The sequence below is a fragment of the Barbatula barbatula genome, assembly GCF_947034865.1.
Source record: "Barbatula barbatula genome assembly, chromosome: 10".
Lineage (NCBI taxonomy): Eukaryota > Metazoa > Chordata > Actinopteri > Cypriniformes > Nemacheilidae > Barbatula > Barbatula barbatula.
Genome location: NC_136773.1, coordinates 22186065 through 22211668, shown reverse-complemented (window position 1 = coordinate 22211668; position 25604 = coordinate 22186065). Strand labels below are relative to the sequence as shown.

Here is a 25604-nt window from a genome sequence, read left to right as displayed (position 1 = left end):
CTTTTACTATAATAAACCTTTTTTATTTCACTTCACTAATTTAATTTCAAGTTTATTATTAACTCTGAACAAAAAAAGTATTTTGGCAGCTTATTTATAATGGTCTTACTGGTTTGTAATGTTTGTGAAACTATTTGTACTGTTAAGTGTGTGTGTGTGCGTGCGTGCGTGCGTGCGTGTGCGTGTGTTTGTGTGTGTTTCACACACTCTTTAAGACAAGAAAAATATTGTAGTTCAACATTAGGTCAATACATTCACTCTTTCAAACGTCTGGATGAAGAGACTTTTATGCACCTTATTATGAAAGCATTTATTTCTGTGTTATAAATAAACACGAGAACACTTTATTGCCGGTGACCCACACAAATACATGATTTATATGACATTCCTGGTTTTGCATTGTAGTTTTGTTTCGTTTGTTTATTGTTATTGTTATATTCATAATAACGCAACAAACACGACTGAAAATGTTGCCAAGCTCTCAAACGTACGACTTCACGCAGCGATGCGCAAGTACCGCGAGAGCGATTCGAAAGCAGACCGAGCAACGCTCCCTCCAATCGCTCTCGCGGTACTTTGATGTCACACGCAGATCAATCTGTGCAGCGCCGATTGAAGCTTCTTTGTGTTTTCGTCAGTCGTCACATGACAATGCGGAAGTGTCGCGCTTGAAAGACTCGGAGCGCCTTCGCTTTCGACACTTAAATGGTCAGGTAACGTGTTTCATTTAACGTTATTTGTTTTTATAGCGCTGGTTTGCATTATAGACGTCGCTTTTCTTCGCGGCTGTGCTTCACTTCACTGGAGATAGTGGGATGATCGCATAGGTTCAGATAATGAAGATCAGCTGATGTTGTCACATATTTACAGTCTTATGAAATAGTTCGCATAACAGTAATAAAAGTTTTTCTTATCCTCGTTATTGTGACAGCCATTGGGTTTATAAGCCTTTCGGTTTGTTTCTCTTTAGGTTGTTGAATGTTTTTTGTTTAGATGTATTTGCTGTTTAAAGTATATGTATAATAGGAATAATTATTATAATCAGTTAGTTAGAAACATAGGAATAGATGGGAACTCTTTCAACACTGTTTGAAAAGATATAAGAGAAGAAAGCATTCTTGCAAGGTCTAGGTATAGGGCGGTTATATACATTTTAATTGATTAATTCTATTTTTAATCATACATTTTATGTTGTGCCTTTTCACCACTATTCCGAAATGTGGAAAAAATAAGTGACCCTAAACTTTTCATCGGGAGTCTATCTACTGACAAGTTTAAAAGAAATAAGACACATTATATGTGTGTGTAGGATGACACAGAAACGTTACTTGGAGGGACAGGTGTACTCCGTACCGCTGATCCAGCCGGACCTCAGGAGAGAAGAGGCCGTGCATCAGATCACTGAGGCTCTGCAGTATCTGGAGAGCATATCGACAGACATCTTTACCAGGTAAACAAACATACATAATCTTCAATCACTTCGTTTCTAGCATCACATGCACGCATTTCACAGGACAAAAGTGTGTAGCTATAACAGCTGTTTGAGATGGATGCTTCATGGTCAATTTCAATTTTTGTTTTTACATTGAACTTGGAAATAACGGCCAGCAAATCAGAAACGTTTCAGCCAGTTAGATAACTGCACATCGGTGACATTTAAATCCCAGAATGTTCAGGACATTACAATAAACCTGGCCTAAACATACAACACAGCGCTAGTCTGACACTTTTATCTACGTCGTTTGCACGGGAGAGAGTTTGGAACACAGAAATCCAGGGAGAGAGATACAATGAAAGTGCATGTTTTGCATAAGATGCAATTGGGTGCGAGAGTGAATGCTCAAATATGCTAATGCCAGCTGAACAGACTGGAAAACCATCCACAGCGTTACCATGACAACATGGCAAGTAGGGGTCCAGGGAACGTATTTGTGTGTGTGATGAAGCTGTGCTTTTCTAGGTCAGCTCCATTAAGCCGCACTCTTATGGTTCTCTATTCTTTTTTACCCCCCATTTCTTTTAGTCACTCCTCCTGTCATTCTTTCTCCCTCCTAATGTAGGCTTTTCAGACCGCACGCGGCGCCACGGGCTGTAGAACGCATCCACTCCGTAATGACATTATGACTGTACAAATGCACAATTACGCATTCATTGTCACTGCATTATGTTTATGTTTTCAGGCCGTTGCAGAGCAAACTGTAACAGCTTTTACAGTCAAAGGATCTTTTGCTGTGGTGTTGAGTTTGCCGCAGGTGCAGAATGGACGAACTAAACGTTACGCGTGACCTGTAAACAAGTTGAATAGAAATTGAGTGGAGCAGCGGTAACTAAAAGACTGCATAATATTTTGGGGTAAATGTGTTTCCGCCAGGGTGTCCCAGAGCGTGGAGAAGAACCGTGCACATCTTCAGACCGTCACAGACCGGATCAAATTGGCTCAGGCCAGGGTCGAGAAGATCAAAGGAAGCAAGAAAGCCACAAAGGTGAGAAACCTTGACAGTGAGTCAGTCACACATCGGGAGCGGAGAAGAGAAAAGGATTCTGGTCCACAGTAACCTAGTAACAGTCTGGAGCTGTAAGTGAATATGTGATATAAGAGTCACATAGGGGTGTAGTGATGTCTCAAGAAGGGACAGGTGAATTTGATAAATGTATGTATACTAAAAAAAATCACAGTGATGTCTAAATGATCATTGCTTTCTAAAGTGGTGTATAGGTTTGATGCTTAAGGGGTAATAATGGAACAACAGTTATAAAAAGTAAATTTCACTAGGATTTACAACAGGATCCATGGGTTAAAATAATAGATATTTGGTATAAGATGCATTAACAACATCTTTATGCATTAAAATCAGTTCTTTCCTGTTAAACTTAAAATAAATAAAACAAGTTTTACTAAATAAAGATCCTATTTGCGACAGCAGAATGTAACGTGCCAGTCTCGTAATAACATGTCATTTATTTATTATAAATCCAGAAATCATTTGAATATCGTGACATCAGTGTCTTTCAAAAAACAATGTGCACATCTTGATTAAGACAATAATGAAAGCGTACATTTTTCAATATTTTTGAATGATAGGCAGATTTTGAATCGTATAATATGTGTTTGTTTAGGTATTCTCCAGCGCCAAATATCCCGCTCCAGAGAAACTGCAGGATTATTCTTCAATTTTTGCCGGTGCTGTTGATCCCGCCTCCCAAAAGCGTCCTCGCTTTAAAGTTGAGAGCAAGCTCCGCCCACTGGATGACAAGGCCCTACAGGTAAACCGGTTTCTCTGTATTAACCCTCCATTCCCCCGTGCAACTTTTCTCTCCCTGCAATGTTTTTGTGTATTTACGTAGGAGAAGTTGATGTATTTGCCAGTGTGTGTGAACAGCAAGAAGCGTTCTGAGGATGAAACACAAGAAGGTTTGGGAAGTTTGCCGAGAAATGTCAACTCCGTCAGCTCCTTGTTGCTGTTCAACACAACAGAAAACCTGTGAGTACACACACACCTACACAGATTTGGATAGCCAATGCGACCGCATTAACCCTGATATAATCATCGCTATGTGTTTTCTCATGTGCAGTTATAAGAAATACGTGTTTCTTGACCCTCTGGCGGGCGCCGTGACTAAAACACACAACACACTGGAAACCGAAAAGGAGGACAAACCGTTTGATGCACCGCTGTCAATCACCAAGAGAGAGCAGCTTGAGAGACAGGTTAGGTTATATGGTCGAAAATAAAAACATTTCTTACTTCAGGTTTGGTTGAAGACAGAAGATAAGATGTTCAGATGCTGATTCATCTCTTAACACGTTCTCTTTCAGACTGCAGAGAACTATTTTTATGTACCAGATCTGGGTCAAGTGCCAGAGATCGATGTGCCATCTTACCTACCTGACCTTCCCGGCATCGCCGATGACCTCACGTACAGCGCTGACCTCGGCCCGGGGTTCGCTCCATCCGTTCCTTCCAGTACCAGCATCCCGGAGCTGCCCTCTTTTGGCACAGAACATGATGAATCTAGTGGATCCGGTGAGAGCATTGTCTCAGTCATGTGATAAGATTGTATTGAACTATTGTGCATACTTTTGAGAACTTTCTACCCGGTCCAAAAAGACAATTTATTGAAACATTTTATCAGGGTCACCAGGATTTTCACTAGAATTTTCCTAACAGAAAATCAGCCTGTATTTATGTAGACGTCTTAACACCACCGCAGCAAATTATGATTTTCATTGTCTGTTTTATTCAAAAGGTCAGAGAGAGGGTGGAAAATAAATATTGTGAAAAATTATAAATAAATATGTGATATGACTTCTTTAAACGCTTTGGGATTTACAATTATTTTTAATTAGCTTCCATTTAATTTCATTTTTAGTTTAATGTTAATTTAAGGTAAATTTTTTACATGCTTTAGTCATTGTATTATTTATTTTAAAAATTTAATTTTTTTTTTATTCAATTTGATGCCGTCACTGTAGATTATTAGTTAATCGATTGGGCAACATTTCTAATTTCCTTAAAACATTTTCAAGTAATATTTAGGCCTGTATTTTATTTGATTACAACGAACATAAATGTTTCAATAGCTCCAGGTAAATATAATAACCCACCTTTAAACATTCATTCATTCATTCATTTTCTTCCGCTTATCCGGGGCCGGGTCGCGGGACCTTTAAACATGAATCTGCTTTTTGTTTTTCTTAAAAAGACTCTCAATTCAGACTTGAGGCTCCTCCCCCTCCTCCTCCGCCTCCTCCGCCACCCCCACCAGAGCCCATCCATCCCTTAGCCCCGCCTCCTGGCTTGTCTTCAGCCGCACCCCCTCCGCCCCCGCCTCCACCAGCACCAGACAGCACTGCCGATACAGGTCAAACTCCACCCGCAGGTAACACGTGTGCAAAAATATAAGTTGTTTCAGTCTAATGAGTGGATACCTTAAAAATATTATTAATAACCATATTGCTTTGTGTGTCTTTGAATTAGGTACGGTGAAAGGCACCCCCACTAAAGGGCTCCAGCCGTCGGACGGGCGAGCCAGTCTGCTGGAGTCGATCCGGAATGCCGGAGGTATTGGCAAAGCCCAACTCCGCAATGTGAAGGAGCGCAAAATGGAGAAGAAAAAACAAAAGGAAAAAGAGCAAGGTCAGCCGGGTGTACATACTGGAATTCATCGTACAGAAAAAGCAGGCGGCGTACTGTTAGGCAGTGTGTGTAATTACAGGATGTTAATAGCTGTTATTAGAGGAAGAACTCATTAGTAGTGTTTACTTTTACTCACGCTGAGGGTTAGCTATTTGAATAAACCCATACGTTTTCTACTTTCAATTACAGTCAAAAACGTAATTTCTGAAAACATAAGGAATTCATTTTCAACTTGAAATGTTTGTTTCACCCTCCCTGTTGTAGGGAAAAGTCCTGTGGCATTTGAAAAGGTCAAATGAGAAATTTGCTTTCAATAAAGTTGCCTCATTAAGCCTTTTAATATCTGTTTGACATTTGCTCTTAAATTTAATGGCCCTGGACTCACTAAAACTCATATATTCCACGTTTTTAGAGATATATTATCAATTTAATGTTTTTTATTTACCATCTCTGAGAGGTAATGACTCATATGGAGGACGAGAAATGACTTGAGTATAAATTAATATATGAATACACGCATAAATCATTAAATAAATACATGCATAAATAACTAGATAATTCAATCAATCAATAAATGCGTAAATAAACATTTGAAATATACAGAAATAAATGTAGTATTCGAAAGAATGGCGCAAAGTTAATATTTTTGACAAATTGATTTACGCATTTATTGATTTATACATTTATGCATGAATGTATTTATTTATTGATGCATTTATGTGTGTATTCATATATTAATTTATGTATTTATACGCAAGTCATTTCTCGTCCTCCATAGACTAATGGTTTAGTCCTTGGATTAGAGTAAATGCCGAAAAGACTTTCTTAAAGACTTATTCCTTAAATGAAACGCAATATATTAGTTATTTCCAGCGGACAAGAAAGACATGCAAGTGCTAAATGAATGACAGTATTCATAGATAAATCTTAATCTAACCTACATCTCAATGTTTTCAGTCGGGGCAGCGGTCAGTGGTGGAAACCTCATGTCTGATCTCTTTAATAAATTGGCCATGCGCAGGAAAGGTGAGTCTGAAATAGGCCTATTGCAACCAATTCAATTGCCCTTCACAATTTTGAAATGCGTATAGAAAATATAGATTGATATGTTATTGTAATATATTGTATTACTGAGGTTTTCTGAATATGGTGTACTTTGAAGAAACTGAAGTATGCAATTCGAATTTTTATTCAAATTTACATCATAATAGCAATCCTGTAATTTCAGTGACTCGATCTGAGGGGCAGTGCTAATGTTTCGCTGTGAATATCTGACAGGTATCTCTGGCAAGGTTCCAGGGGGCGGAGACCCAACAGAAGCACCCGCCAGCTCAGGCGGAGCATTTGCCAGGATGTCAGACGTGATCCCGCCCCTTCCAGCAGTACAGCAACCAGCCGCAGATGATGAAGACGACTGGGAGGCGTAACCATGGTGACCCAGGGTCAGACTATTTTGTAGGACTGGTGTTAAACTCACGACACTATATCATCTCTCCAAGGACAACTGTGGACGAGTCCTTTTGCCAGATTTACATTGCTTGCGTATTTAAAGGTTCTGTGAATGAAGGAAATGAAGATGTGGTGGGAATCTAACTGGAAAGAATACACTGAAACTGATTGAATTCATGAATCCCATTTATTTTTCAGTTCCTATCCCTCAAAAATGCATTGAAAACAATACCATATTTAATTTGATGCGAATGAAAGTACAATACCTTTCATAGATCGTATCATAACGTCTCAACCCGAGATTCATGTGAAACTGTCACAACTTTTTGGAAAGCTCAACTTCTTTATATGATCTGTTTGCTTAACAATCAGCAATACAACAACATGACACGTTTATGAAACTCATACAGAACGTACTTCTGTGTATATCAATTTTGGAAAACGTTCCTATGCAAGCCGTCACATTCAACAGTTTACATAAGAATGCTTTTATGAATTATTTACATAGAAATTCATTCAGCCAGCCATTTAAAACAGGCTTGAACTTGAACCCAATTTCATCAAATGTGTTTATATGTAGAAGAATGTGTTTTGTGTTGTTTACATTGTCTAAAACACTCGTCTCTTGCGTTCTGCAGCTTCAGTACAGTTTAAATAAACTATGGCCGTTCTGAAACAAGATGTGTGTTTTTGACATTTAAATCACAAAAACCAGAAGCTTTAATCAAGATCTCAGAATGAATTTAGAAACACTGAACTTCAGCACCTGTGGACAGAGGTGCAACTGAATAATTCACACGTCCTGAGTACTAACACACATTTATAATGCAGAACGCACAACTGGTACTTCAACACGCGCAGCCGATGGAATCCGGTCTGTTCAGAGCGACGGCCTCTGACGTTTCTCCAGGAAAAACTGTGGCGGAATCAAAGAAATGATGAGACTGTGAACGTACTGCCAGCAAACATCCTCATCCTGACAGCATCCGCTCATTACAACAGAGAGCACAGCTGGAGTCACATTAACAACTTTCTGTCTCATTAAAACATCACACAGCTGGATAGTCAAACAAGATACGACTGCATTCTCTATTCTAAGTAAAGTGTTTTAACTTCGTGTTTTTTTTAAACATCTCACCTTTCTGATGCTGGCGAACGCCGGACCAAAGCTAGTATGCGTGCGTGTGCTGGATCTAATCCACTCAGGAAGTTTCTTCAGCGTGCCTGTTCGTGAGTAACGGTGGTCACAAAGTACCATGCACGCGTAATCGCCACTGTGACGGATCGCACGACCTGTGTGGACAAAGTGAGAAAGGATGCTGCTTCATTTGAATGCGTGTTGAATATTTAACACTATAATGAATCAGCAGCCCACAGCGCATGGCTCCACCCACCGATGGATTGATTGACAGCTTTCATGCAGAGACTTTCCACCAATGCTTTCCCAGGACTTTTGCCATCTACGTGAGGCTGAGACGATGAGAGACAGAGAGTTAGAGATGTCAGATGCGTTTAGTTTGTGGGCTGCTTAATGAATTCTCACCATATGTTTGTCCAGGTAAGCCATCTTCTCCTGAAGCTCTGGTGACTTGATGTTGGGATACGGCATTCCAACCATAACAATACATCTGGACACACAAAGTTTTATATTTCATTTGACAAAGTTAAAGCCTGTTTTCTTGGATAATTTGTCCTGTGTTGAATCATTGACCACTGCATTTTAATCTAATATTGTGTAAAAAATATATTTATCTTGGCAATCCGATCGAAAGATTCTTGAATGGGAATCACCTGCCCAGGTCATCGGAGAAGTTAATTCCTTCACTCATTTTTCCTCCAACCACAGAAAATAACAACGCCCCCGTCTGACCGCATTCAGCATTACTGCAACGCTTTAGAAAACAACAAATCATGTAAAACAGCCATGTCATCTAACATACTTTTAAGACATACTGACACATTTTGGGATTTAGTATAAAATTACAAAACACCTTATAATGCAAACGTACAGCTCTGAAATATCTGAGACCCTTGCAAAAGTACTTTTTGTTTTTGGGAAATTTCAGCGTTATGGACGTGACATAAAAAATGCTCAGAGAATCTATTTGTAACCAATATATAAAACCATCCGTTTATATTTTACTAAACCCTTGTTGATAGAGTCTAAACATCAGGAAAATGTTAGTCTATGAACAAATGTTTTATTTTAAAAAGGAAATGAACATGCGGATGTGACAAAAAAAGGACAAAATTTGGAGAATTAAAATGCACAAACCTGAAGCAATAATACCTAAAAATGAAGAAGGTATGCCTCTTGGTAGAACATCAAATAGTTGTAATTGAAATGAGTCCGTTTATGAGGATTAGTTACGGTTATGGATGTGACAATCCTGAAAATGGCTCTTACCAGACTATGAAAAATCATGCACTTAAAATAAAACAAATGCTTTATAAACTTGGGAGACCTCACATGGATATTTAAACCACCAAATGTTGATATATGTGCTGTTAGCATAGTAAAAACCGTTGGTAAAACCTTCATTTCTTCATGGTAAAGTTGACATTTTCACGCAATTGCCCTTTTCTGTGTTTTTCGTAGGTATGCGTTCCGCCCTTTAGTTCAAATATAATTTTAGTTTCATGCTGTGAACTAGAGACATATTTTTTCCATTTAAAAAAAAAGGATTTGGTCAAAATAACAAAAAAATATGGTTTTCAGACCTTGAACAATGCATAGAGGACAAGTTCATGTATTTAAGAAATATGTTTTTATATGTAAATTTCACAGGGGTTAAAGCAAAAGAAAATCCTGAGCCTGAACTTTTTTTGCGGAGTTGCGAGAGTAGACACACATCTTGTTATTTGTCAAACAAAAAAGAACATTATTTGAAAATGATTTCCCTTGAAACTAACAAGTAACATGCAGTTTTTGAGCTTCTCAGACAGACGTTTCTTAAACTTTGATGCTATGCCATGTGTGTATGAATCACAGAACGACTTGATAGAAGTGAGGGCATAACCCACGAAACCAGTTTTATGCAATTATGGTATATATAAACATAGATCAGGCGACAAAAAAGAATGAAGACAGCACGCACCCTCGCATGCAACCCCAATCCCCCCCAAAAAATAGTCTTAAATGTTACATTATTAAAAACACGCAACTGTTTGAAAAATGGCCAGAAATGAATTGGAATGCACAATAAAAAAAACATGCCACTTATCTAACTTTGGAAACAAACTTAATTTAGACGCTTTAGAAATCGATTGCTTCTGGCTTTATAAACTGACTCTCCATCTGCTCCTTTCCAACATCCACTCCAGCAACCACACTCCAAGACCCACCCCATTTTACTTCTGATTGGCTAGTGACGTCTCTTTTATTTTTGACCTTTCCTCGGGTATATTAACTTGCACAAACATACCTGAATACATTTGGAATAGTCACCGAGCACTTGCTCGACCTGATTGGCTTTCTTCGGCTCCTGGAATATCTGAAACGCACAACAGCATCTTAACTAAACCAGTTCGCCATGTCCACATAATATAAGAGTTTGCAAATATGAAGGTCAAGAGTGCGGCGTCTTCCGTGTTTGTGTACCTTCTTTTTAGACTCTAAGCGCTGGAGGACTCCAGTACTCTCCCAGTGTCCCAGAATTCTCTTCTCGTATTCATAGGAGGGGAAAAAACAGACTACACCACCTGGTACGATGTTGCACAGGTTTGATAGAACACGACCCGTTTCTTCCATCTAATACACACAGGTATACGTATTATTAACTAAAAATATCACTTCCCTCGATGTCATTTTTTTTATTTACTAACACATGAAATGTGTGATTCAAGGACAGAATTATCTGTTTGAAAACAGTTTGGCAAAAGTTAAATGAAATCCTAATGAACTTTAAACTATCATGTGTATATTAGCAGACTTTTGTGGTGTTTCCGCACAGCCGCCTGTGGTGCACTGCGTATGTGTTAAGTTTTACCATCTGTGGCGTGTCCCTGGTTTGAAACGTGAACTCCAACTGTTGTCCTGATGGGCCAGCGCAAAGGACTGTGGGTAGTATATTCTCAGGGGGTATGACATGACCTGAAGCCATTACACAACAGTTAATCGCATAACACGGAGCATTATCAACAGGGAAACGGACGTAAAACTCACCACATGAGAATTCCAAAATGCGCTCTTCTGTGACTCCAGCCGAGAACAGAAGCTGCTCTTTAAAATCTGCAACCTGCAACCGAAGCACACAAAATAAATGTCGTTTTCTATGCACACGCTTATATTATTTGATAAAGATTATGTAAGTGAAGCAGCTGTGTCTCCATTAGCCAATGTAAAGTTATGATATGTGTGTGTGATCTGACGGGCTGCATGGTTCCTCCGGCGATGATCACGGTCCGGCTCTCCTGGACAATCTGTGCAAAGTGAACGGCTGCGTTCAGTAAGAGAAACTTCAAGCTGCTTTGAGCCAGACATCCTGGACGATGGAGAAGAAGAGAGGGGATGTGTGAGAGATTGAATGTTTTATTTTGAGGTTCTTCCTGTTTGGATGCTTATGAACTTCACTCACCCTGTCGTTGAATTACCACTCGTCCATCTTTGTTGGCGTTAGTGAGCGCAAAGAGGAAACTCTCAACCAGCATCATTGGAGAGGCCATGGTGGGTTTGACCTCTACTGCCACCTGCTGTTCTGAAGCAACTGCAACATCAACAATACATGTGTCATGTAGTTCCCAAGGACAGAAAGGAAATGTGGGATTTGATTTTATGGTGAAGAATGATATTGTTAGTGGTAGCAAATGACACGCCAATTGTGCTACAGACATGAATGATACCCCAAACCATGAAGCTCACTAAAAGGGATGGTTTATCCAAAAATAAAAATGACATCATTTATTTGCTGTCGTACCGTCATGACACAAAAGAAGATACTTTGATAAATGGCTCAGTGGTTTTCTATTCATACAATGAAAGTCAGTAGGGGCCAATGTTGTTTGGTTACCAACAAATATCTTCTTTTGTGTTCTGCAAAAGAAAGAAAGTCATACAGGTTTGAATTGACATAAGATTGAATAAATGATAACAGAATTTTCCTTTTTCGGTGAACTATCCCTTTAAGTGTCCTATTACTTTTGAGTGCACTTCTCCTAGGGACCGTAATATAGAGAACATTATAGGCAAGTAACCACACAGCAAGACAAATCACATCAAATAAGTTCAAAAAGTGAATGTACTTTTTATATTTACAGTTTTTACTCACTTTAATTGTAAATATCAATAAGTTAAATGTATGTTATTTTGTTACCTGTCGGTTTGTTCTGCAGCGTCTGCAGGTAACGCTCAAGTCCTGCTATATGACGATTCTCTTTGTTTCTAGAGATGGATTGCGTGTTTATACCATGGCCTTCGTACTTCTCCGCAAAACCACACAACTGCAAACAAGACACAAGATGAATACGTGTGTGTATCTGTGAGTGTATGCACGTTTTAAAATCTCGTAAATGTGTCTCACCTTTTGGCTGATCGTGCTCTTCTCAAAATATTTCTGAACCTTAAAGAGAGTTTAACCACAAAACATTAGATCTTTTATTTGTTTTAGCACGGCTTGATTTGCGAAAGTGTAGTTGTGTTATACCTTAAAGAGATTAATGTTATCACACTGAGCCCTAAACAGGAAGTCGTTAATGGTCAGCAGCTCACTTCCTGTTTTGGAAAATATGTCAAAGCAAAGCAACATTGAGTCATCTATGAAGAAAACAATAACAGGCAGTTTATTGGCGTTAATGTGTTTGTTTACCTGGTTGACACGACTGGGTGTTTGGATTCTGACCCACTTTACCTGTTAACACAGAACAACAGTATTGATACAATTTCAAACACACACAAAATACAAAACAAGATCACACAACGGACCTCCAAGTGTGCGCACAAGTCCCTCCAGCACAAAGAGAATCTGTTTGATGTACATCAGGTTCTTGGCCTTTAATCGACTTCTGCAAACAACCCAAAATTGCTAAATATTTTGATTGTTTAAAATAAAATGTGGCTCTTTTTAATTCACGATTTCAATATACTGCTCAAAGAAGATGGACATACAGCTGCAGAAAGAATTAAGAGACCATTTTCTGTTCTTCTGAATTTACTCTACGAAGTTATACGTTTGGCAGAAATGATTATTCTGTGATGAACTATTCTGTTCATATTCACTTTTAAGCAATACAACAGAAATATTTCTACATGTGTTTTGGAATAGTTAAAAATATTTGTATGTCCTCGATTTTTATCACAGGTTTCATGCGTCTTGTCATGCTGACAGCCTTTCACATTGCTGCTGGATTACTGAGGTTTGATTTGGTGGACCACAATACATCTAGAAATGCTCAATAAATGAACATTGGTCTCTCAATGTTTTCGCAGCTGTATATGAGAAAGCATTATTTTACCTGTAGCGCTCAGAGTACTGCGAAAGCTGTGAATGAGCCCTGCAGATCTAAGACGTCAAAAACACTCATTAGTGACCTGTGATGAGTGACTGTGTGTGTTTGTACAGATGTGTACCTGTGCTCCATTCATTTCAACACTGTGTATGGCTGAGATCGTGTCCGTCAGATTATGAGCCTCGTCGATGATGACGATCTGATCTTTTAGTTTGATCCCGGAAGCTTTGCGGGTGGAAGCGTGAAGCAGAGTCTGATAAGGCAACACCACCACCTTTGAACGAGAGAAAGTAAGGTGCTCTGAGTATGCATACTTCCCTACTACATAGTGTGCAAGTTATTAAATGAGTGCTTTGGATAGCACGGTGAGTGTACCTGAGCTGCGGGTATAGACATCCGTGTGCTGTAATAAGGACATGTGTTCGTCTCTCGCCCGTGCTGTAGGAGCTGTTCCACGTCTCGCACCTTCACCAGCACCTCGTCTCTCATAGACATCAGATTCTCAAAACCCGAGAAGGGGCACGTCGCCTTGGCAACACCGCGGCGACGCTTCGGCTCAACGTCTGCCGCCTTTTCTCGTTTCTCTGCAGATGGAGGTCAGAACGGTGTTTAACACACTTCTGTCAGCAACACCCCTATGTCTAAATAGGCAGACTGTGTGTTTTTGCGTTTCTGACCGTGTTTGTTTTTCTGCATTTCCAAACAGCGATCATTCATTGATTGGACGTTTCCCAGACGGACAACCTCTGGATTAATGCACAGGTTCTGAGAAGGAAAAGGATAACACAAACATCATCTGTTTCGCATTTGTTTAATGCATCATTGTTTTCCATTTCATCATGTTAAATAAAGTCTTTATTAATGGTTCTCGCTAAGCCAAACTCATACTCATATTTAAGAATTACATAGCGGTTTGATCATATACCTGATCCTTAGTATAGTGAGAAGCATAACGAATGCCACCTTAAAGGGATAGTTCACCAAAGAACGAAGATTCTGTCATCATTTACTATTTGTTTTGTTATTTTAAACCTGTTTGACTTTCTTTCCTCCGCAGAACACAAATATAAGATAAGATATGTTAAAGAGAGTTGGTAAACGAAAACAGCGCTGCCCCCATTCACTTATAAACCAATGCAAGTGAATGGGGACCAGTTAGGAGCATTCTTCAAAATATCTTCTTTTGTGTTCTGTGGAAGAACGAATGCATGTTTGCAATGATAAGACAGGGTTTTTTTAAGTGAACTAACACCATGAAGCGTTTATCATAATTCACTCACCCTCATGTCACAATACCACTGAGACATTGCTAAAAATATCTTCTTCCACAAAAGAAAGAGTCATGTTTTGAAAAACATCAAGGTGAATAAAATGAATTTTGAAGGAACTATCCCTTTAAAAAGTGTGGCTTGCTGCTATTATATTTCTAAGCAAACAGATTCATAATAAGATATCCAGTAGGTAGGGTGAAAATGATGTGTACCTGTCTGGAGCCCAGACTGACCAAGCGAACGGTGTCCCCATACGGACTCTTCTGCACTTCATGAACAAACTGCGCCAGCTGAGAATGAGTTCTGCTACAGTAATAAATCTACAGACCAAAACAAATATGAAACACGTCACAGGGATGAAACACGTCACACATTTATGTGGGATGAAGAGTTAATGCACACCTTAGTGACATGATCCTCTTCCAGATCTTCATCATCATCATCGTCGCAAAGCCTAAAGAGACAACAGCATAAGAACTCAAGTGTGGAAAACAGTCCCACTGACAAACCCATTTCTTCACCTACGAAATGAATAATACCTGTTTTTGGGTGTGGCCTCCTCATCGCTCTCGTACTCCGCTACAATAAGCCCCTCCTCCTCTGGATCTCTCATTTCTGACTCCGCCCCCTCTTTGCTTAGCTGCATCAACTTTACAGTCTCATCATCCTCACCTGTCTGTCAAAGGTACACGTGTCATCTGGTATTTTCACCCCACGTGACAAAATAAAAAAGAAGACCCTCAAAATACTCACTTTTCTCTTCATGGCATATCTGAGCTGGGCGTTGTGTCTGATCATCTCCAGTCTCTCCTCTCTTTTCTTTCTTTTCAGTTCTTCGTCCTAAATTAAGTTGACGCTTTTTACAAGTACGTGACCTTCATATCCGATCTGTACAAAGACATGTGACATACCTTTAAGTTATTCACCATGTCTCTCTCTGCCTTCTTCTGGACAAACTCAGACACCCAATCTGGCTCAGATGCTTCAGTGCAGTTCTTCGCCTCCTTCTCAGCATCTCCTTTAGGTAAACCTTCAGCATCTGCATCTGGAAGTTTGGCGGCCTCCTTTTTCTTTTCCTCGTGCTCTCTCAGCCACGTCAGTGAACCACAAATAAGACTCAGAGACTTTCCCTGGAAGATCAAAGAAAAGTTCAAACCTTCACCATAGCATCACATCAGCTGTTGAAGGCACGTGGTTAGAATTGCAGACTGACCGTGCCAGTTGGACTCTCAAATATACCAACTTTGCCCTGATCCAGAGCCGTGTAAAGCGCCTCCATAAAGCTCTCCTGGATGGGATAAGGTTGAAAGGGGAAAGGAAACCTGCCACTTTTGCTTTCCATGTTGCGTGATTGAAATTAGCATAAATATTTATAACAACTTCCGACAAAAAAACGAATCGCAATGACAACGCTTCAGTTCTTATCTAAATCGGACTAAATGTGTGGAATTCATTTAGACCGCACGTTGCGATAACGAAAGCCAAAAACGTAAGCACAATCGAAACCATAATAAAGAAAAACGTGTTGATCGCGAACACTTCCTCGAACAAACGCGCCAGTCTTTCCGCTCATCCAATCAAAACGAGGGGGTACTGCTTACAGGATAGGGACGGGCGTCAACTTCCGACCTCTCGCGAGGAACGAAAAGACATGACATCATTTACCTGTGGATTCAATTCAAACAAACCTAACAACGAGGGAGCGTTGGAAGCCAGTCGATGCTGCTGTTAGTTAAAGGAATAAACGGAATAAAATAAATTAACCACATTCACGATAAAGAACTAAAACGAAGGAGGAGAGGCAGGAGAAAACTTTTCTAATTCCAGAACTACAATTGCCGTGGTTAAATCCCCCAGTTAACTTTGGGGTAGTTATTTTATTTCATACAGCATTTGAACTCCTTTATGTCAAAACCTCAAGCTACGGGATTGTAATGTTTTTCACGTCTATATGAACACTTCCTGTAAAAGTATCTTATTATCGTGCTCTCAAGATTCAAAAAAGCTTTATTGGCATGATAAATACATTTTGCATTGCCAAAGCAGGAAAATTAAATATAAACATTCTGTACAAAATAAAATAAAAGTATCCTATATAAGCAACTATGTACATATCAATACAGACATAAAAGGGCGAAGTATTGACAAAAGTTCTTAGTGAAAGTGACAGGTTCCTATCATAAGTGTCAGTTGTATGTGTTGTGTCAGTGTTTTGTTGTGTTGTGCTGGTTGTTGCTCTTTTGTCGTGACAGGACTTGACGTATCTCGCCCAGGTTTGAGCTCTCTCTCTTTCTCTTTCTCTCTCTCTGTCTCTCTCTCTCTCTCTCTCTCTCTCTCTCTCTCTCTCTCTCTCTCTCTCTCACAAGATTCAAGATTCAAAAAAGCTTTATTGGCATGATAATTTTTTTTTTACATTGCCAAAGCAGGAAGATTAAATATAAACATTCTGTATAAAATAAAATAAGAGTATCCTATATAAGAAACAATATGTACACATCAATACAGACATAAAAGTGCGAAGTATTGACAAAAGTTCTCAGTGAAAGTGACAGGATCCTGTCATAAGTGTCAGTTTGTGTGTGTTGTGTCAGTTTGTGTGTGTTGTGTCAGTGTTGTGTTGATCTCTCTCTCTCTCTCTCTCTCTCTCTCTCTCTCTCTCTCTCTCTCTCTCTCTCTCTCTCTCTCTCTCTGAGGCTGAACCTGTCCCCGTATAGTGACGTAACACCATCTGATTGGCTGATAACGAACTATGCAATCGAGCATCCAGAATAACACATTCAACAATGAATGATATCTAAACAAACGCTATACGATTGTTAAATTATAGCCTACTATATAAAAAACGTTGATATGATTTACTCAGTATGCACCATGAACGTCATCTGATCTGTCAATAGAAACGTTTAATGCCTTTTCGTTAATGAATGCGGTAGGTGCGTTAGCGACAGTCCCTAAAGTCGCCGTTCTAGACTTTACTGTCTCCTCGCGCTAGCGTTAGCAGCTCTCTGGAAAGTTCGTTGAGTCGATTCAGTTTACAGCGGCGTCCCGCACGTTATATAAACGCAACCTACGATCCGTCTGCGGACTCACAACCGCGATATACAAACTCTCGAGTGTTCTCGAACATAAAACGTGTCTCAAATAGCGACGTTAAAGCCGTTTGCGCGCGCAGACGTCGAGTCTCGACTGACATAACGTTATTTGGAAGTAAATATCCCGCGAGTCGTTCTGCGAGGAGACCGTATATACTTGGACTTATTTCAAGGGAAATTCGTGTCAAAATCAAAGATGACTGCAGAAGAGGTGGTGAATGAAGGCTGCAGCATCCCCATCGAGGGCGAAGACATCACTCCGAAGAAAGATGGAGGTGTTTTAAAGGTAAATACTGCGGTGAAACGAGCCGCATTGACGGAGGTGTGTCTGCGTGAATGTTAATACGCGTTTACTTCAGCGTTTTGAAGAATTGACAGCCGTTGCGCGTTTTGCTGTGTGAACACGACGCGTTTTGATGCTGTAAAGGCGCAGTAACTGTGCAGCGTTTCTAGATGTTTCTATGGCTAGTCTGTTTAATTCCCATGTGTGTGTGTGTGCGCGCGCGCGCAACACAACGTGTAGTTTGTCGTGTAATATGCATTTCAACATAATCGATTTCTTCCAGGATGTATATTTGTATACGGTCAACATTAGCTTGTTAGCTAAGCATGTTGTCTGAGGTGTTGCACGCGCTGCGGTGCATGACAGTGCGCCATCTCCTAATCTAAGTGTGTCAGTGCGATATGCGCGAGATCACTGTGTGTGTATTAATAACACGCCAATAAAAGCACACGTGCAGTATGTCGTTTCTGGATTAGATGGAGACGGGAATAACTCTTTTGTTTTGCACGATCATCTACTTTATTCGACTGCGTTGGATATGATTATGACGTGGCACAGTTTTAATGTCATGTGTTATGTGATAGGAATGCATCATTTTTTCCTGTTGGCAGATACTGATATTTGTCACTTATTTGAACTTAAGTCAGTACAGTAGATCACAAAGCAAACACACGTGCATTGAAGATGAAATAAAAAACGTTTTGATAATCTTGGATGTATGTTGTGTATTTTGATATATCTCATATTGTTATGTTCAATGGAGTCATTGTTTTATTATGTAGTATTTTGACTTGAGTGTAACTGGGCATGGGTCGGTATGGTATTTCGACTGCGTGCGTAAAATATCGCGTTCTTTTTTATGTTCGCGGTATATTTTCCTTTGGGTGTTGTTGGGCATGGGCCGGTATGATTAAAATATCGCGGTTCTGATAGTTGTGTTCACGGTATATTTTGCATTGAGTGTTGTTGGGCATGGGCCGGTATGATACTTCACAGATATGATTAAAATATCGCGGTTCTGAGATTTGTGTTCACGGTATATTTTGCGCTGGGTGTTGCTGGGCATGGGCCGGCATGATACTTCACAGATATGATTAAAATATCGCGGTTCTGAGATTTGTGTTCACGGTATATTTTGCGCTGGGTGTTGCTGGGCATGGGCCGGTATGATACTTCACAGATATGATTAAAATATCGCGGTTCTGAGATTTGTGTTCACGGTATATTTTCTTTGTGTGTTGCTGGGCATGGGGCGGTATGATATTTCGCAGATATGATTAAAATATTGCGGTTCTGAGATTTATGCTCACGGTATATTTTGCCTTTTGATGTTGCTGGGCATGGGTCGGTATGATATTTCGCATATATGATTAAAATATCGCGGTTCTGTGATTTCTGTTCACGGTATATTTCCCTTTGTGTGTTGCTGGGCATGGGCCGGTATGATATTTCGCAGATATGATTAAAATATTGCGGTTCTGAGATTTATGCTCACGGTATATTTTGCCTTTTGATGTTGCTGGGCAAGGGTCGGTATGATATTTTGCCGGTATTAGGGGTGGGCGATATATACCGTCTGCGATAATATCTGGATTGTTGTGTTTTAATGATGTGCAAATTCTCATTATCGAGTATTTTAATTACTCCAAAACACGCATTAAAACTCCACACATTCAGAGGCTGCAGCAGGGCGTCACGTGATTGCTGTTGTATGCATACACGTCGTCATCTCTCTCACAGGTTAGCGCATGGCTGCACGCATGTTTAACACCGGTTAACGAATGTGGTTATGCTAAACATTTGACAGAAAGAGACAGCATGCAGACACCCAGAGCCTCGCAATCTACTTCAGATGACTTAGTTGCTAAACGTGGCTCAACCTCACTTGCATCGAAGTGGTTCGGTTTGAGGAAACTGATGTTGCGCAAAAGACGGCACTCTGCAAAGTGTGTAGGAAACATGTTGCTGTTAAAAGCAGCTCGACGACCAACCATAGTAAGGAATACCAAGAGTATGAAAAGTTCAGAGACTCCGCTGCCCGAGAAAAGCCGACATAGGCTAAGGTACCTGCTGCACAACATACGCAGCAAACTTTAGCGGAGTCGTTTAGCGGAAATGTGCCTTACGATAAGAAAAGCAACAGTGCCAAGACATTACAAATGCTATCAGCAAAAAAATGCTAAAACAATCACCAAGCAAAATAAATGCTGCCGATTCAGTAGGTAGGGAAAGTGCCAAGTCGAAATTATTTCAGCTCAACTGCCCTCCCCAACTTCTATCATATATTATAATTTCCTCTTGCTTGTAGGCTGTACAATTTACATTACAGCAGAGGTGTACAACTGAATGTTTACTCAGAGTTCGATGTTCTTACACTAATTCAATTAGTATTTTGTATGTCTTTGAATTGTTTTTACTTGAATACTTACATGTTAAAGTAAATAAATAAGCCCTGTTTTCATTCAACATAGTGCCCATTATTATCATCAGTGTTTAAGTAAAAACACATTTTTAATGGATATCGTCTAATTATCGTTATCGTTAAAATCGCCAAAAATATCTAGATATAATTTTTTGTCCGTATCGCCCACCCCTAGCCGATATGTGTAAAATATCGCGGTTCTGTGAGTTGTGTTCGCGGTATGTTTTTCCTTTGGGTGTGGCTGGGCATGGGCCGGTATGATATTTTGATGGTATATGTAAAATGTGTTATTTCCAAATGTCTGCGTATACAAAAAACACTTTTCAACTGGACACGATACATTTCATTTTGGACCAACATATAGAACGTGTGTCAGGTAAAAATAAAGCCAAATCAATTATTTCCATCATGTATATTAGACATAAACATTGAATTACATGATTGAATTATTTATTTTTCTGTTAACACAGCTCACACCTTAGAAACTGTATCACAGATTTGTTTTGAGGTTTTGAAACCTTAACTCTTTTAAACCGTGGTATACCTTGGAACCGGTATTCGGCCCATTTAAGGCACATTCCAAATAAAATGTACTATTGTCTTAAAAAATCATTCTCTACAAAGTCTCCTTCCCCTACACCAATTTACAACTGTAATTCATAATAAAGATAATTTATCATTTTTTCTCTCGGGTCAGATTTTGCATAAAATCCCAGATTTATGGCATTTGACTTCAACACACGTAAAGTAATTTGCCATTTTGTTTCAAACAGAGTAGTTACCGAATGCAGCTTGCTTTTGTTTTTTGTTGCTGCATCATGAAATAATCTTTACGGTTGGTTTGGATCCATTTAACATTCAACAGGTCAACATTATAAGAGATTAAAACATGATGAAAAATCATAAATATTTGCTTTTTGAACCAATTTAAGTGAATTTCTGTTATTCGTCTAGCATTAAATAAATGAAATCAGGCGTGAACTTGTTTATGTCCCGCGGTCTTTGAAGATTGACAGCACACGTGTAGCGTGTAACAGATCGATTATTAATGTCTCTCTTTTCTCTACAGCTGGTTAAGATGGAGGGTACTGGCACCGAGTTGCCTATGATCGGTGATAAAGTATTCGTGCACTATGTGGGAACGCTGGTGGATGGCACACAGTTTGACTCCAGCCGTGATCGAGGGGAGAAGTTTTCCTTTGAACTTGGAAAAGGTGGGTGCGATAAGGGTCGAGTGAATTTCCATGCTTTCTGTGACATTTTCTCTTGTTTAAACCCAAAAAAGTTTACAGTGCAAGCAAATTGCGGAATATAGGCACAGATGCTTAGTTAGTTTTTATTCACAGGTCAGGTGATCAAAGCGTGGGACATTGGTGTGGCCACAATGAAGATTGGTGAAATCTGTCAATTGATTTGCAAACCTGAATATGCCTATGGAGCTGCTGGCAGCCCACCCAAGATCCCACCCAATGCAACCCTTTTGTTTCAGGTAAGACCAAGTCATGAAGAGATGCACAGGATACACAATGTGATGGCAAAATGACCCATTTTAACATGTGTTTGTGTGTATCAGGTGGAGTTGTTTGAGTTTCACGGGGAGGACATCACTAATGATGAAGATGGGGGAATTATTCGCAGGATCATTACTAAAGGGGAAGGTTACACAAAACCTAATGAGGGAGCGTCTGTGGAAGGTATACAGGCTGTTCTTACTTGAGCTCTTTACAATTCTTTTCAAAATTCTTACACCATAATTCTTTACGTTAGTGTGTTTGGAGGGCAGTCACGGGGACCGTGTCTTTGATGAGCGCGAGCTAAAGTTTGAGGTGGGAGATGGAGAGAATTTGGGACTGCCTCCAGGTGTGGAGAAAGCCCTGCAGTCGATGGAGCAAGGAGAGGAATCACTCTTCACCATCAAACCAAAGTAAAAACACGCTTCATACACCACCTTCAAACGTCTCGGAATGTCTGTACTTTTGGCTGTATCAAGAAATGTTTTTTTTTTTCGCCCTCTAATCTCAGGTACGGTTTTGGAGCTGCTGGCAGTGACAAATTCAACATTCCACCAGGTGCTACCCTGAACTACAAGGTCAAACTGAAAGCGTTTGAGAAGGTCGGTGTGACCTACTAAATGATTGCAAGGCAAATGCACATTCGCATATTCAAATCACAGGCTAGAACAGACAGCTTTACCTTACAGAAGGGATTTTCACACTGCGCTTAACCCCGGGTTATCTTCATTCTAAACCCCACTTTTTACCCCTGGTGCACAAACGTTTCACACTTGTAACTTTGAAGGGGGGTGATCCCTGCATTTTACCCCGGGTAATGAAACCCTGCTCCGAAGAAGGGTCAGCACCGTATTTGCAGGGTTAACCCTGCATTGCGTTGCCAAATGTGTGCAGTGTGAAACAAAGCGGGGGTACAAAGATACGACCAGAGCAACGGACACCCAATCAAAAACTGAACAGCGCTTCCCTCATTTCACAAGCTGTGTATAGTCACAGTAACTGCGTTGTATGAACAATCCTTTGAGATTTCAATTTATTTGAGTAAGTAACGTCTGAGGAGGCTTAAAAAAGCCAAAACCGATTTGTGTGGCATACTTTTGCTCTCTGATGCAGAACAGCAAGGTTGTCTGTTATTTAAAGTGACCACGCACTATTTGTATACTGTCAGTTTGACGCTGCTGTATTTATTTAATAATGACTGACACCGCAAATATGCAAGTAAGAATGTTAACCCAGGGTATAGTGATGTACAGTGTGAATTATGAGGTTATGAATACGCAGGGTTATCTCTTGAAACGAATAACCCAGGAAAGGATTTTGTTTGCCTGGGGCTTCGAATAACCCTGGGTTAACAATTTCAAGTGTAAAAAGCCCTAAAGAGGAAGTCATATTTCCATAACCCAGCACCAAAGTGCAAAAATAATGCTAAAAAACATATGGAGGTCCACGGCAGCCATATATTGTTATTGTTTTGTTTATATCTTTGTTGTTTTCTCGATAACCAATACTTCATTATTCTCAACCTGTGTTTTTAAGCCATATGATTGAAATGGAAAAGATAGCAATCGAATGTATATAACACTCTATTCACAGGATATTTGATCTTACATGAATTTCATACTTATGTAATGTACAGTATAAAATATTTTTGGGTCGATTTCCAGCAGAAATAACCATTGTGAGACATTCTGTAAACAGTGGCTGTTTTGCATGAACTTGACTTGAAGATGTTTCGTCCTGTCCCACAGGCCAAAGAGTCATGGGAAATGAGCGCAAGTGAGAAACTGGAACAGAGCGCTATCGTCAAAGACAAAGGAACTCTGTATTTTAAGGTAGAACTTGACTTCATTTTTACAACCCCTTTTAATCTAATCGGGAACTATTCTAAGATGGATGGTTTTTCATGGATGCCAGTGATGAAGGTGTCCTTGCTGAATGATTGACATTGATAATGATTGAAGTGTGTTTGTGTGCACACAGGAAGGGAAATACAAGCAAGCCGCCGTTCAGTATAAACACATCGTGTCATGGCTGGAGCAGGAAACCAGTCTGCAGGGGGAGGAGGAGGACAAGGCCAAATCCCTGCGATTGGCTGCTCACCTTAACCTGGCTATGTGCTTCTTGAAACTGCAGGAGGCTAGCCCTGCCCTCGAAAATTGTGACAAGGTAGCAGGATTATAACTTTTTATTATAGATTTTTTTTAAACGCTTAGTAATGTCAGAGTTATCCTACATGAATTGCAAGTAAAATCAAAAACCGCCTCGCCAAACTGGTTGGTACTCACGTCTCCCTATTGTTAATCTTTTCTTTTCTTTGTGCGAAGGCACTGGAGCTTGACTCAAATAACGAGAAGGCTTTGTTCAGGAGAGGAGAGGCCCTGTTCGTCATGAAGGAGTTTGACAGGGCGAGAGCGGACTTCCAGCACGTCACTAAGCTGTATCCAGCCAATAAAGCAGCAAAGAGCCAGATCGTGCTCTGCCAGAAACATATCAAAGAGCAACACGATAAGGACAAACGCCTTTATGCCAACATGTTCCAGAAGTTTGCGGAGAGGGATGCCAAAGTAAGTGCAGTTGCCGGCTCTTGGTAACCGCATGAACCATTGATCCACCAAATTTCTGTCGCACTAAACGATTGCATCTTTGTGTTTAACAGAAGGAGGCAGACCAGGAGAAGAAACAGAACGGCTCGGTGATGGAAATAGATGAAAACACACCCCAAGAACAAACCGCAGCATAATAGCACGCTTGTGTGCGTGTTTGTATGATTTTTTGTTGTTGTTGTTGTTTTTTTAAAGAGGTTTTTTGTACCTTCTATGATGATTTCGCCATGAAATGACTGTTTGTGTGAGCTTGGATGCTTCAGTTTCTTATCTGATGTAGCAAGTCGTTCGCTTTCCAACTGTGGCCAGACCTTTCTGGCCAGGGTGTGCACTCGCATTTGATTGCACACATGCGAGTGCGTTACTGTACGGCAGCTGGTCAGCCTGGCTGTGTTCTCTCTGCTGAATCTCTTAAGTTGACGGAAGGTGAAAATGAAATTATCAGCCTGTACTGCAGCCTCTCCTGAAACAAACTCCTTTACGTTCGTGTATTCATTTCAGGGATTATCGTTTGATTGTTCTAGTGAACAACGTCACCAAAATGGGGAGATTTGTATAATGTAAAAATTAAAGAGGTGCTGATCTACGACGGGCATGTCGTGAACGACATTTGCAGAATTGTCCCCTCATCTCTCTCCTGGAGAACAAGATTACAGATGATTGTTCAAAATGAGTTGCATCTCATGGCTGTTATGGGAAGGAAGGAACATTTGATGAATCATATAATATTTTGTCCCTGAAACCCTGTATGACAGAGCCCTAACCAGGACGAAATTACTGTATTGTCATTTGTGCAGGTGAAAGAAACGCAGAGATCTGTTCTGTTCCCATGTCCTTGATGCTCCTCTCACGTTGACTAGAACAATAAAACAAGCTCAAAAGCCTCCTTCTGGATTTTGTCTTACTTCTGCCTTGATTGAAATTGATATGAAAGGAAATATGTATAAGTTTTATGTGATCTGCAGTCTGTTAAAACTGTGAAACGATAATGAATTAAGTGTAGTAAACCGTGTGCAATTTTTACATTAACAATGCAAGGTTTCAAAGTGTAATGTGCAGAGGCATGGGAAGTTGTCCACGGAAGTGTTTATGCTGTCATCTGCTGGAACTGTGGAGCACTTGCACCTCTAAAAGTTATGGACACTTGTTAACAACAGATAATTATAGTAATTCCCATTTAAATACTGTTTAAACATGCCTAATTGATCATTTAGTAAACGTCATTTAAAAATACAGAGAAAAAATATGCACTTAGATTTAAATACATTGATATATTTCATTTAGATTTAACTTTTAGAAGATGGTTCAAATCAGTGAACCTTCTGAAACCTCGTATCTCCATGTTTTGTAATTGTTTGCCATAAATCATTATTATTATTAACCTTTTATGT

At 39.8% G+C, this 25604-nt stretch overlaps 3 protein-coding genes across 5 annotated transcripts; 2 read left to right on the top strand and 1 right to left on the bottom strand.

The window, feature by feature from the left end:
• The first annotated feature begins 627 nt into the window (after positions 1–627).
• On the top strand, positions 628–8351 carry wash1 (WAS protein family homolog 1). 2 transcript variants are annotated; one of them, XM_079466420.1, is made up of 12 exons: positions 628–713; positions 1310–1450; positions 2372–2483; positions 3118–3264; positions 3346–3482; positions 3574–3709; positions 3818–4025; positions 4705–4881; positions 4980–5138; positions 6096–6164; positions 6417–6580; positions 7419–8351. In XM_079466420.1, exons 1-11 carry the CDS (start codon positions 706–708, stop codon positions 6563–6565), a joined length of 1443 nt encoding a protein of 480 aa, XP_079322546.1. In that variant the 5' UTR covers positions 628–705; the 3' UTR covers positions 6566–6580; positions 7419–8351. The 2 variants fall into 2 exon arrangements, with proteins under 2 accessions (XP_079322546.1, XP_079322545.1); XM_079466419.1 differs by having other exon boundaries at positions 637–713; positions 6417–8270.
• Positions 6758–15918, bottom strand: ddx11 (DEAD/H (Asp-Glu-Ala-Asp/His) box helicase 11). Of its 2 annotated transcripts, XM_079466417.1 has the most exons (26): positions 15516–15918; positions 15214–15432; positions 15056–15142; positions 14842–14978; positions 14705–14756; positions 14515–14622; positions 13709–13796; positions 13407–13615; positions 13153–13305; positions 13038–13084; positions 12508–12587; positions 12392–12433; positions 12230–12297; positions 12107–12145; positions 11900–12026; positions 11165–11293; positions 10959–11071; positions 10753–10825; positions 10577–10680; positions 10189–10338; positions 10013–10081; positions 8379–8479; positions 8131–8215; positions 7982–8057; positions 7726–7880; positions 6758–7503 (listed from the first exon to the last, which is right to left on the bottom strand). In XM_079466417.1, the coding sequence occupies exons 1-26, from the start codon at positions 15642–15644 to the stop codon at positions 7468–7470; spliced, it is 2676 nt and encodes an 891-aa protein (XP_079322543.1). In that variant the 5' UTR covers positions 15645–15918; the 3' UTR covers positions 6758–7467. The 2 variants fall into 2 exon arrangements, with proteins under 2 accessions (XP_079322543.1, XP_079322544.1); XM_079466418.1 differs by lacking the exons at positions 15214–15432; positions 15516–15918 and having other exon boundaries at positions 14842–14974; positions 15056–15067.
• A 1118-nt stretch (positions 15919–17036) lies between these two features.
• fkbp4 (FKBP prolyl isomerase 4) lies at positions 17037–25119 on the top strand. The gene is made up of 10 exons (XM_079466469.1): positions 17037–17680; positions 21169–21313; positions 21446–21588; positions 21673–21793; positions 21867–22023; positions 22122–22212; positions 23359–23442; positions 23591–23776; positions 23935–24174; positions 24267–25119. The coding sequence occupies exons 1-10, from the start codon at positions 17591–17593 to the stop codon at positions 24348–24350; spliced, it is 1341 nt and encodes a 446-aa protein (XP_079322595.1). The 5' UTR covers positions 17037–17590; the 3' UTR covers positions 24351–25119.
• Positions 25120–25604: the final 485 nt, after the last annotated feature.

Coding starts and splice junctions, on each gene's coding strand:
- wash1 (XM_079466420.1), top strand. Junction 5,139..6,095: donor ACAAAAGGAAAAAGAGCAAG/GTCAGCCGGGTG, acceptor CAATGTTTTCAG/TCGGGGCAGCGGTCAGTGGT. Junction 6,165..6,416: donor ATTGGCCATGCGCAGGAAAG/GTGAGTCTGAAA, acceptor AATATCTGACAG/GTATCTCTGGCAAGGTTCCA.
- ddx11 (XM_079466417.1), bottom strand. CDS start 15,644: ATGGAAAGCAAAAGTGGCAGGTTTCCTTTCCCCTTTCAACCTTATCCC. Junction 14,623..14,704: donor AAGAGGATCATGTCACTAAG/GTGTGCATTAAC, acceptor TTTGGTCTGTAG/ATTTATTACTGTAGCAGAAC. Junction 12,434..12,507: donor ACTTGTGCGCACACTTGGAG/GTCCGTTGTGTG, acceptor CTGTGTTAACAG/GTAAAGTGGGTCAGAATCCA.
- fkbp4 (XM_079466469.1), top strand. CDS start 17,591: ATGACTGCAGAAGAGGTGGTGAATGAAGGCTGCAGCATCCCCATCGAG. Junction 22,213..23,358: donor AACTGAAAGCGTTTGAGAAG/GTCGGTGTGACC, acceptor CCTGTCCCACAG/GCCAAAGAGTCATGGGAAAT. Junction 23,777..23,934: donor CCCTCGAAAATTGTGACAAG/GTAGCAGGATTA, acceptor CTTTGTGCGAAG/GCACTGGAGCTTGACTCAAA.